This window comes from Parasteatoda tepidariorum, chromosome 6 (genome assembly GCF_043381705.1).
Source record: "Parasteatoda tepidariorum isolate YZ-2023 chromosome 6, CAS_Ptep_4.0, whole genome shotgun sequence".
NCBI classification, from domain to species: Eukaryota; Metazoa; Arthropoda; class Arachnida; order Araneae; family Theridiidae; genus Parasteatoda; species Parasteatoda tepidariorum.
Genome location: NC_092209.1, coordinates 2482483 through 2498784, shown reverse-complemented (window position 1 = coordinate 2498784; position 16302 = coordinate 2482483). Strand labels below are relative to the sequence as shown.

Here is a 16302-nt window from a genome sequence, read left to right as displayed (position 1 = left end):
TATCAAGGGTTGAAGAAAAAAGATGACTTCGCGCAGAAACCGAGATGTGGACAACCGTGTGTGGCGAGTGTTCAGACCGATAGGCTAATTCGGAGATTAGCATATCAAGGCAAAATATGTCAATTTTTTGCAAAATAATGAACACCATCTGTGTCTAAGGACACCATTCATAAACATATTCGAGAATTTAAATACATTATTTTGAAAAAATAAATAACTCGTCTTAAATCACATCATAAACCGGGCAAAAAAAATAAAAAGTCCCCTCTCTTGTGGCAATAAATGATTACCTGTGCTATTCAGTGATTCGGAAAAAAAAATGGAATTTTGAGGGTCCTGACTGCATTATCTTTGCTTGACCTTCAAAAAGAACCAAGAAATTTCAATTCTTCAGATAGTAAAAATGCAAATTTCTGAAGATTTCGGGAGATTTAATGGCCAGCCATTCCTGCTTTTCCTTAAAGGAAGACAAGTGTTTGAAATCAAATATCAAAATACATTAAGACAACATATGTTCTCTTTTCAAGACCTCCTAGGAACTGATTGCATATTTTGACAAGCCTCGATACATACTGTACGTTTGACAAAAAATTGGCCTTCTCAACAAAATATTCAGGCCCTAGATTGGCCTAGACATAAATTCACAGCCTAAATTCAGATCAAAGGTTTTTCCCAAAGTGTACTTTCTCATACACTTTTGGAAATTTTGAATCGTTTTAAATATTTGTGTCATTCATAATTTGTATCAACCTTTATAAGGGACTATTCTTAAGTGCAAATTACTTATTTACACTTATTTACAGAGATTAAACTATTGAATAAGGTTGTAGCAAATTTGCACTGTACATACATCCGCCTTTTTGAAAGTTTCAGTCATTTTTATGTGAGTTGCAATAATTCTTTAATTATAAAATCCACATTTATCAAAGGATTTTTTATTTTCATTATGTAAGAATTCTAAAGAATGCGCTAAAAAATCTTCGGAAATTAAGTAAAGTTTTGCTTCCAATTAAAATATTTAAAAAATACTCTTCTCAAATTCTAAATTTTCAACTGTTTTAACTCATTTTTTATAACTCTTATCATAACATAAAGAAAATTATAAAGATACTTATATTTCGTTACCATTAACAGGAAAAAAACTGACATAATTTGGTTTTATTTAAATTTGACAATGAAAGAAAGAAATGTATATTCTACCTTTATGAAAATTGATCTTAAAATTTTTTAGTATTAACAAAACAGAGAAGACCTAGTATTGTAGCTTTAGAATCTCAGCAATTAAGTTTTTTTTTTTTTTTTTTTTTTTTTTAAGAAACTTTTCTGCCAGAAATATTAAAAACAGTGATGTTGATAGCGATTGCACATTTCGTACTTGAATTCGCTTTTCTGACTAGGGGGAGGGAACGTTCGAAGAAAAAGGGGGCTTTGCGAAAAAAAGTTTCTGCGCAATTAAAAGAACGAAACCGAAATGCAATTCCCCTCCCCCTCAATTCTACGAACTTTCGTGGTTGACCGTCATCACTTCTCTTACAAATTTGATGACTTTACTTTGGAGACGGGGAGGGGGGGATGCTACCCCCTACTCTTTTTGCACAAGCATCAATCGAAAATTTGTTCTCTTATTTATCTACTCCTCCTCCCTCTATCAGTATTGTAAAGCTACTGATCTTGGGAATTCGTTTAACTCCGCCCCCCACTTTTGGCGAATTTTCGCTCTAACTGATATTGAAAGGTGGTTAGTTTTAGAACATGCGTGATTTTTCGAGCTACAATTTCAAACCATCGATATAATGTTGCCGTGAATCAGAGCTTTAGAATGGACAAATAACTTAAATATTTTAAAAATTATTAAACTTGTTTAAAAATTGCCAATTTGGCGTCTTTTTTTTTTACCTAGATGAAAATCACCAAAATCAAGGTCTTATTTTCTTTTTTATGAAATTTTTATGAGCCCAGAGGATGCAGCATTAAAAAAAAGTTCTTAAATATTAAGAAATTAGGCCGTAAACGCTTTTCATTTACTCAAAACAGAAGCTTTTCTCCATATCGACGTTTTGCGAAATTTTCAAAATAAGCATAGAGGATGCTTGCTAAAGATAGTCTAAACTTGATCTTAACAGTCATGCTGCAAACTCACATCAGTTATGAAAATAGCATTCTAATAAATAAAAAGTAAATGAATTTCACCGATTAAATTAGGTTATTCAAAAACAAGATAAGAAAAAAATAATGAGTTGAAATAATATTTAGCAGAATAACACTTAAAGTAATATGTAGCAGATGGGTGAAATTGTGTATTTTGCACTGCTCAAGAATTAGACGCTCGTGTACTAAAGAATGAAAAAAAAATCGGAACACCTTGAATAATTTTTTAATCTAATGATCGGATCTTCACGTATTAGGATTCAATCATAATGGTTTGAAGGGATAACTTTAAATGAGCTAATTAATTAATGCAATTAATATTTTAAGATACAAAACCAGGCACAATAACGTACTTCTTCTGAATAAACATTTTTCTTTTTTTTCCTTGTTGTTGACGGATTTGGATTTTTGACCCTCAAAATAGGGGGGAGTAACCGTCATCTGAAAAATAGGTCCTCAATAATTTGATCAAGAGAGCAGTCGAAAGTTTTGACCACTTATGTTAATTTTACTTTTTGCGTATTTCACCCTATCTCGTTAATGTGACATCGAAAACTTGCAAAGCGAATTTCAACGTTGAATTATGGTGGAGAGTAGATAAAATCCAAAACAAACAAGACTTCGCAGATATGCCGGAGGGCGCATTCAGGAAAGTACGGAAAATCCGATCATTAGATCAAAACTTATTCAAGATAATACGTTTTTTTTTTTTTTTTTTTTAACGCGCAGCATATTGAGATGTATGAACATTTATGTTCTTTTTGTTTGAAATAACTTACACGTATTCTTTTCATCATGAACGTACATTTGTATCAGATGTATTTCCAATTCTAAAACTATTTGCCACTTGAACATTCCGCTGACGAAATCGCGCAAAATTTACAGCCGTCAGATTCGAAAAATGAGTTGCATTTGAACACTGTTTCCGTACTTAACTAACATGAAAAGCAATCGCCATGAATCACTAAAAACCAATATTTCTCTTTTTTTCTTTTCTTGCAATCGCACTACTCATTATTCTACAAACTACTAATAAAATGTATCATCTACTTTAGTTTTTCCAATGGTGGCAAGCACTAGTTGTTAAATGATCCCACCTTCCTTAATAGCTGCTCTTTATTTCTCCTCTGTTGGTGCGTCTTTACACTTCATTTGTGCAATTGTTGCAAAACAATTTTGGTTCTCGTGTTTCATCGCGAGTCTGTAGGAAGTGGAAAATATACTACCATTCATCTACTACTTACTGTTTCATGATTTTTGAAATAAGAAATTCATGTATGTGTTTATAACTTAATCTTTATGAGTTCATTCTAAGATTATTAAAAAGAAAAACATTCCAGCAATAAATGTATCATCTTTCGATATCGAAGTAATAAAACAAAATTAAACTTCTTTTTCCCCTTTTCTTGTTCCCTTAACCCTTTCAAAGGATTGAAAAAGAATCTCCGTCATTCCTAATGTCGCTATCAGCATAGGTCGGCCGGCCCAGGATTAAGAAAAGCGAACGGTGATTTTCCCCCCTTTTGTGGAGAGATAAGACGTTTATTTGCCGTTAACAGCAACCGCTTCATTGGTTGATAAAATTGTTGGTGTTTGAAAAATGAAGCGACCACTTATCGAGATGAAACAGACACAGGTCTTCATTTTTGAAAGAAAAATGGAGAAAAACAAAAAGGGAAAAACGAAACAAACCTCGCTTCATTATCCCCAAACATACGTATCTTCTGCTCATTGCCAGATTCGATTTAAGTAACGCTTCATTGCTCATTAACGCTTTTATTAATGACAGACATAATATCTGTGTCTGTTTTCTCCAACTCAAAGTCACTTTAATTAATTTTAACTATTTTTGGAAGCTTACGTGCAAATAAAACTGAGGATTGTAATCGAAGATAAGGCGAAAATATTCTTATTTTTCAAACAAAGAATTTAATCGTAGTTTTTGTACTTCCTTTCTTTTTTATATATTTTTTTCACAATTTGGCGTAAAAAATAAGCATTAATAGAATTCTTTTCGTATACTTTCATTTAAAGGAGCAGAACTTTCATTATTTCTTTTTTTGAATTTAATGTCACAGATAAACTACAATTCTAAAAAGATTTTTTATACTTTAGATATAAAGAACTAGATATGAGTTTCGATAAAAAGAAAATTTCATGGTTATTTTTTCGTAAATTTTCAGATTATTTTGATTTTTTTACTTACCATTCTTACGAAAATATCACTGATAAATATTATGTGAAACCTAGAAAAAAATGCCTCTAGATTTGTTCCCTTTGGTTACACAAACAAGAGTTTTAATGTCTGATTTTTCAATTATTTTTTAATGATTTTGTTAGTCTGTTCAATAAACGAAACACTAATAAAAAATATTTTCATAAAAAAAAAAGGTGCAAATGAAGAATTTAAGGACAATGATACAATTATTTTCCAATCGAGTAAGTTTTCTTCAAAGTCGATTTTTTTTTTTTTTTTAATGGGAAGAAATATTATTTTGTTCATAAAATATTTAATTGTTATTATTTCATGTTAACAAAATGAACAATTACTTGACTCGAAAAAAAAAATATTTAAACTAGATAGAATGTAGAATGTAGGATAGAATAAGAAGTACGGTGAAACCTCTCGGGAGCGTCCACTCTGTTCCACAGTTAATAAAGTTCGTTCTTAGGGGTTACCTCCATTGACTCCTAAATGTAATCAATGGTTTTCCTCAAACGATTTTAATTTTAGTCAGTGTCATTTTCTTGGTGTGGAAATGCCACGTGTGTTGGCGTCATGAAAAATGGATGGATGAATAAAATTTTGCGTCGATAAAAATGATCCCTAATGATATAATTATGAGTAAAAACAAATTTACTAGTTATGAATGATAGAATTATTTTAAAACAATTATGTTACTTTTTTTTCTCTTTTTTTTAAAGTTTGCATTTAATTTTTTATCATAAAAATGAATTACCATTAAAAGATGAGAAGAGGTTTGTTTGAGATATTTAGTTTTTTTCTAAAATAACTTTTTTTTTTTCGAATTTAACTTTCAAGTCTTCTAATCTAATCTAACTTTCAACTCTCAAGCATCATCTTTAGTGCACTTAACATGAGGTTGTAGATTTCTTTCAGTTATCGTCAAAAAGAGCTCTCTAAATAAGAACCTCGCACAAATATTTTGAATACATTTTAATCTGATTCATATATATATTATTGATATCATATTATTTTTATAAATACTTTTTCATATTTCATTTTGATTTTTCCTCATTTAGTACCGAGGTATGTCCGGTCGCTATGAGAGATTTTGATAGTCTCTCCCAAAGGTTTTCTTCAACATAAAGTCTCTGGAAAAAATTCCGTGTCTCCTAAAAGTGGTCGTCAATAGCTACATTGAGAAATCTTTCCTGGAGGTTTCACCCTAATAAATGAGAACCAATTTTACTTGTTAAAAATCTATGACGAGAACCTTATATTGTATTAAGAGTTCAAAATTGGAAACGGTTCTTATTTCTCTTGAAACATTTCTATTTTAGAAAAATTTCCTTAGAAATGTTATGATTAATATTCTCTGTTTCTTTCTTTTTATTTTATCAACTAATTCTTTTTAAAGATGTTGATATCAAGTGAAGCGTGACCTCCCAAAATAAAAATCTCGAGAAGGCTTCGGAGTTGAACATTGGTAGTCGTAAATTCAAGATGGGTATTCTGTTCAACGACAGTCATAAAATAAAATAAAATAAAATAAAATAAAATAAAATAAAATAAAATAAAATAAAATGATGATCAAACCGAGTCGTGGTGGCTCAGGGGATAGGGCGATGGTCTCCCAACGAGGTGAATCGGGTTCGAATCCCAGTGATGGCTGGTGATACAAATTCCGTTCCCGGCTCGCACCGACCGCAGTGCTGAAGTAAAATATCCTCTGTGGTAAACAGATCATGGATTGGAATGCCCTTGCCGTCAGCACAAATCGTGGGAGATTTTCGTGGTTTTCCCTTCCATGTAGCGCAAATGTGGGTAAGTTCCTCCAAAAAGTCCCCCACGAAGGCAAATTTTCTCCCAATACTTGATGCAAGAGTTCACTTGTCTTCTGGATTGGGTTCAAAATTACTAGGCTACGGAGTTAAATATGAGTAGTCATAAACCTAAAATTAGGTCGGCTGTTCTGTGACGGTTATAAAATAAAATAAAAATGAAAAGAAAACATATATATATGCAGAGTCATTCGAGATGTTGCTATACTCTTTGCTAGAGAACATTTCTAACAATTCTTTGTAAAATATAAATTCAATATTGAACAAGTTTTTTGAAAAGTAAGTCTCTATTATATAAGGATTTCTTAAAGGTTCCTGTTTTTATTTTTTACTTTTATTTCATAAAAACTGATTGAATAAATACAAAATAAAGTTAACAACAAAATACATGTGGTTGACTATAGTTTCATTTCTTTCATAAATTTCATTATCACTTTGATTCATATCAATTTTATTTATAAAAAAAAGGAACGGTTTGCATCAGACTAAAGTTCTTTCTGGGATGACCTTCACTTTTATCAAACAACGCATATTTTCGATCCTTAAGCGAATATTCATGTGTAGATTGAGAGGAATAAAAGAATATTTCATCCGAGAAGACTTAAAAGCTAATTTCATACATAATTTTTACTCGAAACGTTACATTTTTGATTTTGGTGTTTAAAATACGAAATATATTTGTACCTTAAAAAATACACTTTTTACCCCAGAAAATGAAACTTTAGGTGCGTTTCGGGATCCCTTAAATACTTAATTTTTTGACTGTATTGTAACCACAAACACAAATGCTTATCGATTTGAAATTTCAATTTTCGAAAAAAAAGTATTTCATGATACACTCAATTATACATCTATTGACGATACCCGTGTTGATTCTTTTTTTAAAAATAAATTATTCCAAAATAGAAATGTCAAGAAATTGTTGGAGTAACAAAAAGAGCAATAGTACTTTTAATTCTGGACATTCATTTAAGAAAATGGATAATACAATATACTTCGATAACTCGAATTTAGATAGATCGAAAACCTTGCTATGTTTTTCCCTTGGCATTATATATCGACTTAATGTTAATTTGAATTCCTATGTTGAAGAGTTTCTACTCAAAACCCTGTTATGTCGAATTTTTATCGAAATAGAAAACGAATTTTTTCGGCGAAATCATAATGTAAGTTCATTGTAAGCCAATTCTTTTCTGTTTAATGCATAATTGTTTTTTCCTCACTTTAAAAATAAAATTATCTTTGTTATATTTAGACTGATAGTCAACTATTTAGAATTTTTTTTTTTTTTTTTTTTTTTTTTAAGTTTTTAGAACACATTTAGTTCTGAACTTGTTATTTCGTAAACTCGCTGCTTCGAAATTTTTTTAACAAAGTTGAAGGGATTTAGCTTTGTGATATCGAAAGTATACTATATATCCATCACTGAAATCCCGGACTTAACCCCCGAAGCTGAGTGTTTAAAAAAGTAAGTACGAAATTCCTTGTTTAGTTGTTACATTTGGGTTGAACATTAAAAATATGCTTTTTTTTAATCTTTTTTCTCCGTCCTTCTTTTAAACACGAATATTGAGGTGTGTTCATTTTCTAAAAAAAGAAGGATTTCGAGTTGTATCCCGACTAAAAAGCTAAACCGATGAAAAGTTAAGTTGAAAGCTAATTTTAACATATTTTTTCAACTAATCACAGCAGATATGGATTTGTTAAATATACATTACATATTGTATGAATTTAATTTGGGGGTTGATTGTGTTATTCCGGGCATCAAGAATAAAGAAAACGGGAGAGACTTTCCCATCTCTCTTTTCGAATATTCCAGGCTACCCCAGGGGACGAACTCCCCTGCTTCTACGCTCCATCGGCCGGGGGGTGAGTCAGATAGCCTTTTTATGGCTGGACGAAGCACTCAGAAACTGATCTAAACATGTGAGTGACCAAATGGGGGAGACTACCACATCCAAAGTTTAATCGTCATTTTGGATTAATGAATCAGCAAGGAATATTGAAAATAACAATTGATAAGTTGTAGTTCTTTCATAAACTGTCGTATGAAAACATATCATTTGAAAGAAAAGTAATCATTTGTACATCAAGGAATTCTTCAAAATGCTCCAATTTCATAATCGTTTTCTTATTTTAAAGTTTTGTCGTTAAAGGAAACTAAATAAAAACACATTTATAGTGTGATTAAAATACCATGATGAAATACTTTTTCGAGGTACAAATTCTACTGAGGCAATATTTATGCTATATTATACTATATATTTAAGCTAATTTTATCATTCATAAGTTAGAAAAATATATCTATATGTAGCGAGAGAGATTCCGTAAAAAATAGCGCAAATTTTGCGATGTTGCACACTGCAAGCGGTAATTACAAGCTAAAAATTTTTTTTCTTATTTTTTAAAAATTTAAATTGATAATAAGCTTGCTATAAGTGTTGTTAAAATTAGTTCCGAAGGGAAATATTTTTTCTAACAAAACTACAATAATGCTGTATTGCAAAATAAATACCCTTACAGAGTTCAAAATTCAAATTTATGTGAAAGCTGTAAAATTTGCTTCAATACTACGTTATTTTCTATGAGGATAAAAAATAAATAAAAACAATAACCTTTTCCTTCTATTTCATATTAATTTGTGCCATCTCACAATTTTCTTTTTTTTATTTCACTCTTGATGTTCTTAAAATTTTGCTTCTACGAGAAACGAATTTCAATTTCAGTCATCGTTGTATTGCATAAAAAGTACTTTTTACACTGTTCTAAATTCAAATTCATGTATAAGTTAGAAAAGTTTTTCCACCGTAATACGTTCTTTTCTCTGAAGATAAATAAAAAAAAATTTAATTTTGTTTTATATTAATTTATACCATTTCTGAGTTTTTCACTCTTAATATTCTTAAAATATTCCCCGACGAGAATTTTTTTTTCCTTAGTCATTGCTGCAGTGCAAAAAAAAAAAAAAAAAAAAAAAAAAAAAAAAAAACTCCATCACAGAGCTCTAAATTTAAAATTCATGTAATGACTGTAAAAAAATTTTCATGATTAATATGTTAATACGGTTATATAAAAGAAGTACCTTCTTCATTTTTTTATATTAATTTATGCCATTTCACATTTTTTTTTTTACCTTTAATGCTCTTAAAATTTAAACCGAAGAGAGACTTTTTCACTTTTTTGCACTACTGTATTGCAAAAAAAGTATTTTTACAAAGTTCTAAATTCAAATTTATGCGTAAGCTGTAAAATTTGCTTCACTGTTACTACGTTGTTTTCTATGAGGATAAAAAATATTAAAAAAACAGTACTCTTTTCATTGTATTTTATATTAATTTATGCCATCTCACATTTTTTTTTATTTTACCCTAAATGTTCTTAAATTTTGCTCTCATGAGAAGCATTTTTCACTTTCTTACACTGCTGTATTGCAAAAGAAGTACTTTTGCAGAATTCTAAGTACAAATTTATGTGAAAGCTATAAAATTTTCTTCACTGTTACTACGATGTTGTCCATGATTATAAATAATAAATAAAACTATATCTTTTTGATTTTGTTTTATATTAATTTATGCCATTTCACATTTCTTATTTTTTGTTACCTTTAATGCTCTTAAAATTTGAACCGAGGAGAAGCTTTTTCACTTTTTTTGCGCTGCTTTATTGCAAAAAAAGTATTTTTACAAAGTTCTTAATTCAAATTTATGTGAAAGCTGCAAAATTTGCCTCATTACTACGTTATTTTCTATGAGGATAAAAAATAAATAAGAACAATACTCTTTTCATTCTATTTTATATTAATTTATACTATCTCACATTTTTTTATTTTATGTTCTTAAAATTTGCTCCCATGAAAAAAAATTTTTCTCTTTCAGCCATTGCTGTATTGCAAAAAAATTACTTTTACAGAGTTTTCAATTCAAGTTCATGTGATAGCTGTAAAATATTTCTCGCTGTTAACACGATACGTTCTTTATGAAGATGAAAAATTAATAAAAACAATACCATTTTTCATTTTTTGTTTAAATTTATTTATTTTAAATATTTTTTTAATTTCCATTCCATTCTACAATTTAAACCTCTTTCCCTTACTTCCTCTCAAGTACTTATTAAGACCTATGAGACCTGACCTCTTTAAGTGATTACAAAAAAAAGTGCTTTTAAAGAGTTTTAAATTAAAATATTTGAAAGCTGGAGAAAAAAATTTTATCGGTAAATTCACTTAAAATCTTGATAAAATATAAAAAAAAAATCATTCTTACGTTTTTGTTAATTTTATTTGCTTATAAATTTTTTTTTCTTAATTTACTATCACTCATTTTATATTTTACTCCGACGAGGAATATTTATCGTTTATTTTTTTTCTTAAAAAAGTTATATTGCAAATAAGAATTACTTTTCACTGAGTTACGTGAAATATGAATTTTTTTTCCACTGTAAATAGTTTTGCTTTATGGTTAAAATATGACGAAAACAACTTACACTGTGAGACATTGTTGCATTGCAAAGAATGTATTTATACCGAATTCTAAATTCAAATTCATGCACCTCTTTCATTTTGTATGATTTTACTTCTTAGACATTCACACTTCTTTTACATTCTTGCTAATTTGATTCCTCAGTAGACATTTTTCTTTTTTTTTAAAATTTATTCTACTGTTTTTAAAATTGCAACTGATGAAAATTATTTTTTAACTTTGAGACATTGTTGCATTACAAAGAAGGTACTTTTACAGAATTCTAAATTCAAATTCATGTGAAAGCTTAAATATTTGCTTCATGATAAATACTTTTCTTTACTATGAAGGCAGAACAGCAAGAACAATACTTCTTCCATTTTCTTTTATTTTACTTTCATGCCATTTCAGAATATTTTTTAAAATTTATTCTTGAAATTGACTGTGATGAAAAATATTTTTCACTTTGAGACATTGTTGCATTGCAAAGAAGGTACTTTTACGGAATTCTAAATTCAAATTTTATGCCAAGAGATAGAAAAATATTACAAACAGAATATATAGAACTAATTTTCATTGCGTTTCAATTGACTTTTTAACTGAGATAAATTTTTTTCTGAAATTTATGTATTTTTTCAATACTTCTATCAAATAACATAGGCTCAAAAACGTTTAAATGTGATAAATTTGAAATGAGTTATAAATTAAATAATAAACGTCACACTATCTACTTCAGTAATATTTTGTGCTCATACTAAATACAAATATTTTGCTAAATTATTTTCATAAAATTTATAAATTCATTTCTTGTTTTAACCTGTAGGATTTAACTTTTAAATAGTTGGAGTTGAGCAAATTTTTTTCAAACTCCTACTTAAATTTCTTCAACTCCATTGCCTCTATATAAAATATTTTAATATGACGATAGCAAATAGGTCGAAACACATTCTTTAAATTAACGCCATGCAACAAAAGAACCCTATTAAAATGATTTACATAATAGATTCTGAATCAATCAGTAGAAACGATCGTTTTTCATAAGGCAGTGGTGGTAAAGATAACTTTACGAAACCTACATTTTCCCTTAAAAGAATTCTTCTGAAGTAATATATAAATCTCAAACTTGATAATCTAATTACGGTGTAGGCTACCCTAGTCAGGAAAGGGTACAATGATCTGAAAAGGGGGGGGGGGGAGCTGATCGAAAAAGGCTAACTCTCCATCCCTCTGTGTCAAAAACACATTCAAACCCATACAAACTGGGGGTGTCCATTTGTTAAATATTCAGTTTCCGCTCGATTTGGGACATTGTGTTGGAAAACCTGCTCCAGTCAGAATGATATGTGGGACATTATACTACTCTACCAGAAGAAATCGCCTCCTTTCCCCTTCAATGACGATGAAAAAGTTTAAAAAAATTCCTTAACTATAGAGTGCAGCGCATATCACTATCGTATTTAGGACATTTTTGTGTCAATTAAGGTAATCCATCTTTAAATGCAACACTCAAGGTACCTAAATGTGACATTGCATTTTTACAGCGTTTTTATTAACTTGCTTTTACGTCTCTAACAATGAAATCCAGCTGTAGACATTTCTAACCCTTTCTGACTAGCTAAAATATAAGCTTAAATACTACCCGAAGACAATACAAGTTTAAATCGTTTCATGAAGCATTATTTATCGCCATTTTCTAGCGAAATTGATTTCGTTAATATCGCGAATTAATTGAAGCAGGCGATATATTAAGTTAAGAAATCCGACACAAAAAAGTACTTTCTCAAAATAAACATACCTTTTTTCTACGGATTCGGATTTCCGACTCCTAAAATATAAGGCCCCATTCTGGGAGTTGTTCAACAGTTTAGTCAGGAGAGGGCACCAAAGTTTACACCTCTTAATGTTAATTTTACTTTTTCGTATTTCGCTTTACCGTGAGAAATTTTCAAGCGAATTGTAAAATTCGTTTATTTAAAAATAATTCCACGCGAAAAATAACTTTTTGGAAATATTCATTATTTTTTATTATTGAAAAATTTGAATTGTAAGGTATACAATTTTTGCATCATTTAAAATAATATAATTTTACATGATAAAATACGAAATTTGAGTAAGATCGTTTGATTAGTTCCTGTGAAATTAAAATTAAAAAAAGCCAGATATTTAAAATTCGATTTCTCAAGATCTATTTAACTGATTTTGCTCAAATTTTGTATTGTATCATGTAAAATTATATTATTTTAAATGATGCTAAGAATTTTGTACACCTTACAATGAAAAAATTTTTAAACCATAATTAAATGAAATAATAAAAAATTGTAAATATTTGCTAAAATTTATTTTTTGCTTGGAATTATCCTTGGATAAACGACCACATTTTTCTTAGGATTTTTTCGCACTGTACATACATATAAATTATGTATGCTTACGTAATACGTACAAATAATGTATGGGTATAAATACGTACATATAATGTAACTACAAATATTGAAAGTATATACGTACACAAATATTTGTATTTTCTGTACATAGTTCATGCAAACCCTGCATGCACATACATGTAGTCTGTATGTAAATTTATATCGATTTGTATGTATGTACATAAAATGTATGCTCATACATTATATGCATACATACATTGTATGTGTATACGTACTGACATACATTTTATGCACTTACATACACTTATTGTTACATATATTCATATCTATATTGCACGAAAACTTTGCATGTACATACATTGTAAATCTTATTGTAATTGAATTTGTACTTTAATTACAAATGGCTTGTACTAAATATTTATTGTACTCACTATTATTTGTAATTGTTAATTTATATCAACTTATCGTAATAATTTGTTATCGTATGTTTGATAGCTTGCAATCATGATTACATGTAATCATGATAACATGATTACTTGTTACCACATCTTTTGATTAATTGTAATCATGACAAAATGTTTTCATAAAATCTTAAATTTTGATCACATGTAACTATAATTAATCTGCAATCGTATCCCGTTCACACAACATTTAGTCAACACTACATGTAATCACGTATCATGGTTACTTGTAATTTACTTGTAATTGCAATGGCAAGTAATTGAGATTTAAAATTATTAAGAATTTCAAATGAGGGCAATTAAGACCCAAAATTGGTATCTAAGTGGGACGGTTATGTTACAAGCCCTCTAAATTTAATACAAAGTGGTCCCTATGTGGTAGCTCAATGAAGTATCACCTGCCATTTCAGGGTCTCATTTAGAACATGTTGGAGGAGAGATGAAATTGCTGGTTGAAAAAGATTTTAAACGCGAATCTTCCAGAGATACAAAATTTCCATTCTGTCGCAAAAATTTATATCGAATTAAAAATTGAAGTAGTTGAACATTGTTGCCCTTAGGAACCTTTAGCATCTTTGTTATCAGAAATATTTAAATGATAAAAACATAATACGTTATCAAAATCACCATTGTGGGTAATCACATAAAATTTATAAAAGTAGTCATCATATGAAGAGGAAACACAAAAGGAGGAAAAACTTTCATCATCAGAGGTAAAAATTAAGTTATTTTAAGTTTATTATTTTATAGCTGTGGGTTTTAATCTGCAATGAATATTTGCTTGGCTCCTTCCCCATATAACATTCAAATATTCCATCGTGATAACTACAGAGTGTTCTATAATGACCACCTTTAATATCGATTTTTGGGATCATTTTTCGTTTTGTTCATTTTTTAGACGATTTCAAGAGCATTTATTGTTAATGTACAAAATATTTTCAAAAAATGACAACTAAAATTTTAATTGGTAAAACTTCAAAGTTTTAGTATTTTCAAGCCGCACAGGCAACCTGGTAGTAAAGTCTAGCGTACAACGGTTTAGATCGGGGTTTGATTCCCCGTGATAAAAAGTGGATGTTTTGCCTTTTCTCTGCTCGTATCTTTATGCTACAGAATTCACACTAATTGATTGACGAACGGTTGGGAAGCATGGCGAGGAGGCCGTGTGATTACTGCCACTATTTACTCTCTATTGTGGTAGTGTACAGTGCACGCATGCGCCAGATTTATCACCGTGTCATATATAAAGACGAATCGCCATTAGCCTGTTAATGTAGCTATGGTATAATAAAACTAAACCAATAAAACCAGTTTTTTTTAAGTATCAATTTACATAATGAATATCACTTAACATGTTTAAAGTATCACTTAAACATAAATCCCTAAAATCTACATTTGCGTGATCCGTGATTGAGATCTTTGGTCGACTTTTTTTTCTTCTCCAGACCACCGCCTGTTCGGCATAAAATTTGCTAAAATGTCTGGTATTTCTTAAAGTTGTTATCTATGAAATCACATGTAACTCAAACAATGATTTGTATAGTGTATCATTCGATTTAAATAACATATGTTCCACTAAATAATTGTATTTTTTTCCCAGGTTCCGAGCTTGTCTTAAGCTGTCGGGTACAGCGGCTGGCAACATGGTGGGCAAACTTTTCTTCAACGTCGTGCAGACAAAGTGCTTCCTTTTCAAGCATGTCCAGAAGTGTGCCAAGAGATCCTGGTGGGGCAAGTGTCTGAAGCACGACAAGGAGAAGACAGCCGTACTCAGAGACGCTCTCAAATACTGATGATTGTTTCCTACTCCCAACCATTGAGTACTCTCTCCGGGAATACAATCCATCCTGTGTTTTAGACACTATTTCATTCTCTCGTTGCACAAATCTCGTAGTCTCGGAAATGAGAGAGGCAAAATATTCCTTACGTGTAGATATAATGTGATTCTCTGAATCCATATTTCAAAAATGGCGCAACCATCAATGTTCTGTGAATATACCTCAAACCAACTTTAGCTCTACGTCGGACGCACGTGATTTACCATATAAAAGAAAAGTTTATGGTAAGAAAATGATAAGACACATACTTTTACCTATATGTTTTACTATCTTGGTTTAGGCCAGTGTAACAAAAGCCACTGCGAAAATAATTCACTTAATTACTTAAAGATGACACCACACGCTCAGTGCAAAATGGCAAGACATTTCAAAATGGCCACAACAACTAAACCCTAAGGTAAATAATTTACCTAATTATAATAGTTTTAAACTAATCAACAGTGAAACCGTATAGATAACTTCTATAATATAGCAAACATGCATAATAATAATTCGAAAACAATACGTTTAACAAAAGATACTGTTTCAACTGGGTCCTAAAGTATTAAATAGATGATGAATACAATTTCATGCATATATTTTTCTTGAATATGTCAGGAAGAATAACGAAAATAAGAAGAAACATCAATAAATATATTTACCAACTTCTTCAATTTTTCAAAACTTAGAAACACACTATCTTTTACTTTTAAGTTTAGCATACCACTTTTTGTGGCTTATCATTGTTTTATAAGTTCATCCGGACTTTTATTTAGAAAATATTAAAAATACTAAAAATCATTCTTATTCTTAAAATCCAAGGAAATACAATTTTATATAGCTAAAAAGCAACTTGCCTCAGTGGGATCAGGGTGGTAAACTTAGTGCCGGATATATTCGTCAGATGGCAGAACTGTATCTTTTAATAAATTTCATAAGTATTACAATTATTATCCTTTTCTACCTCTACCCATCATGTATTTCCATAAAAATTCGAGTAATACTTTTATGG

The 16302-nt window shown here is 29.8% G+C and overlaps 1 protein-coding gene across 1 annotated transcript in view; it reads left to right on the top strand.

Annotated features, from left to right (window-relative positions):
• The window catches only part of LOC107444504 (uncharacterized), a 34236-nt gene extending 18262 nt beyond the window's left edge, over positions 1-15974 (top strand). Inside the window, exon 3 of the mRNA XM_016058659.3 lies at positions 15074-15974. Coding sequence (XP_015914145.1) covers positions 15074-15266 — 193 coding nt within the window. The 3' untranslated portion in view covers positions 15267-15974. The remainder of the gene's footprint in view (positions 1-15073) is intronic.
• Positions 15975-16302: the final 328 nt, after the last annotated feature.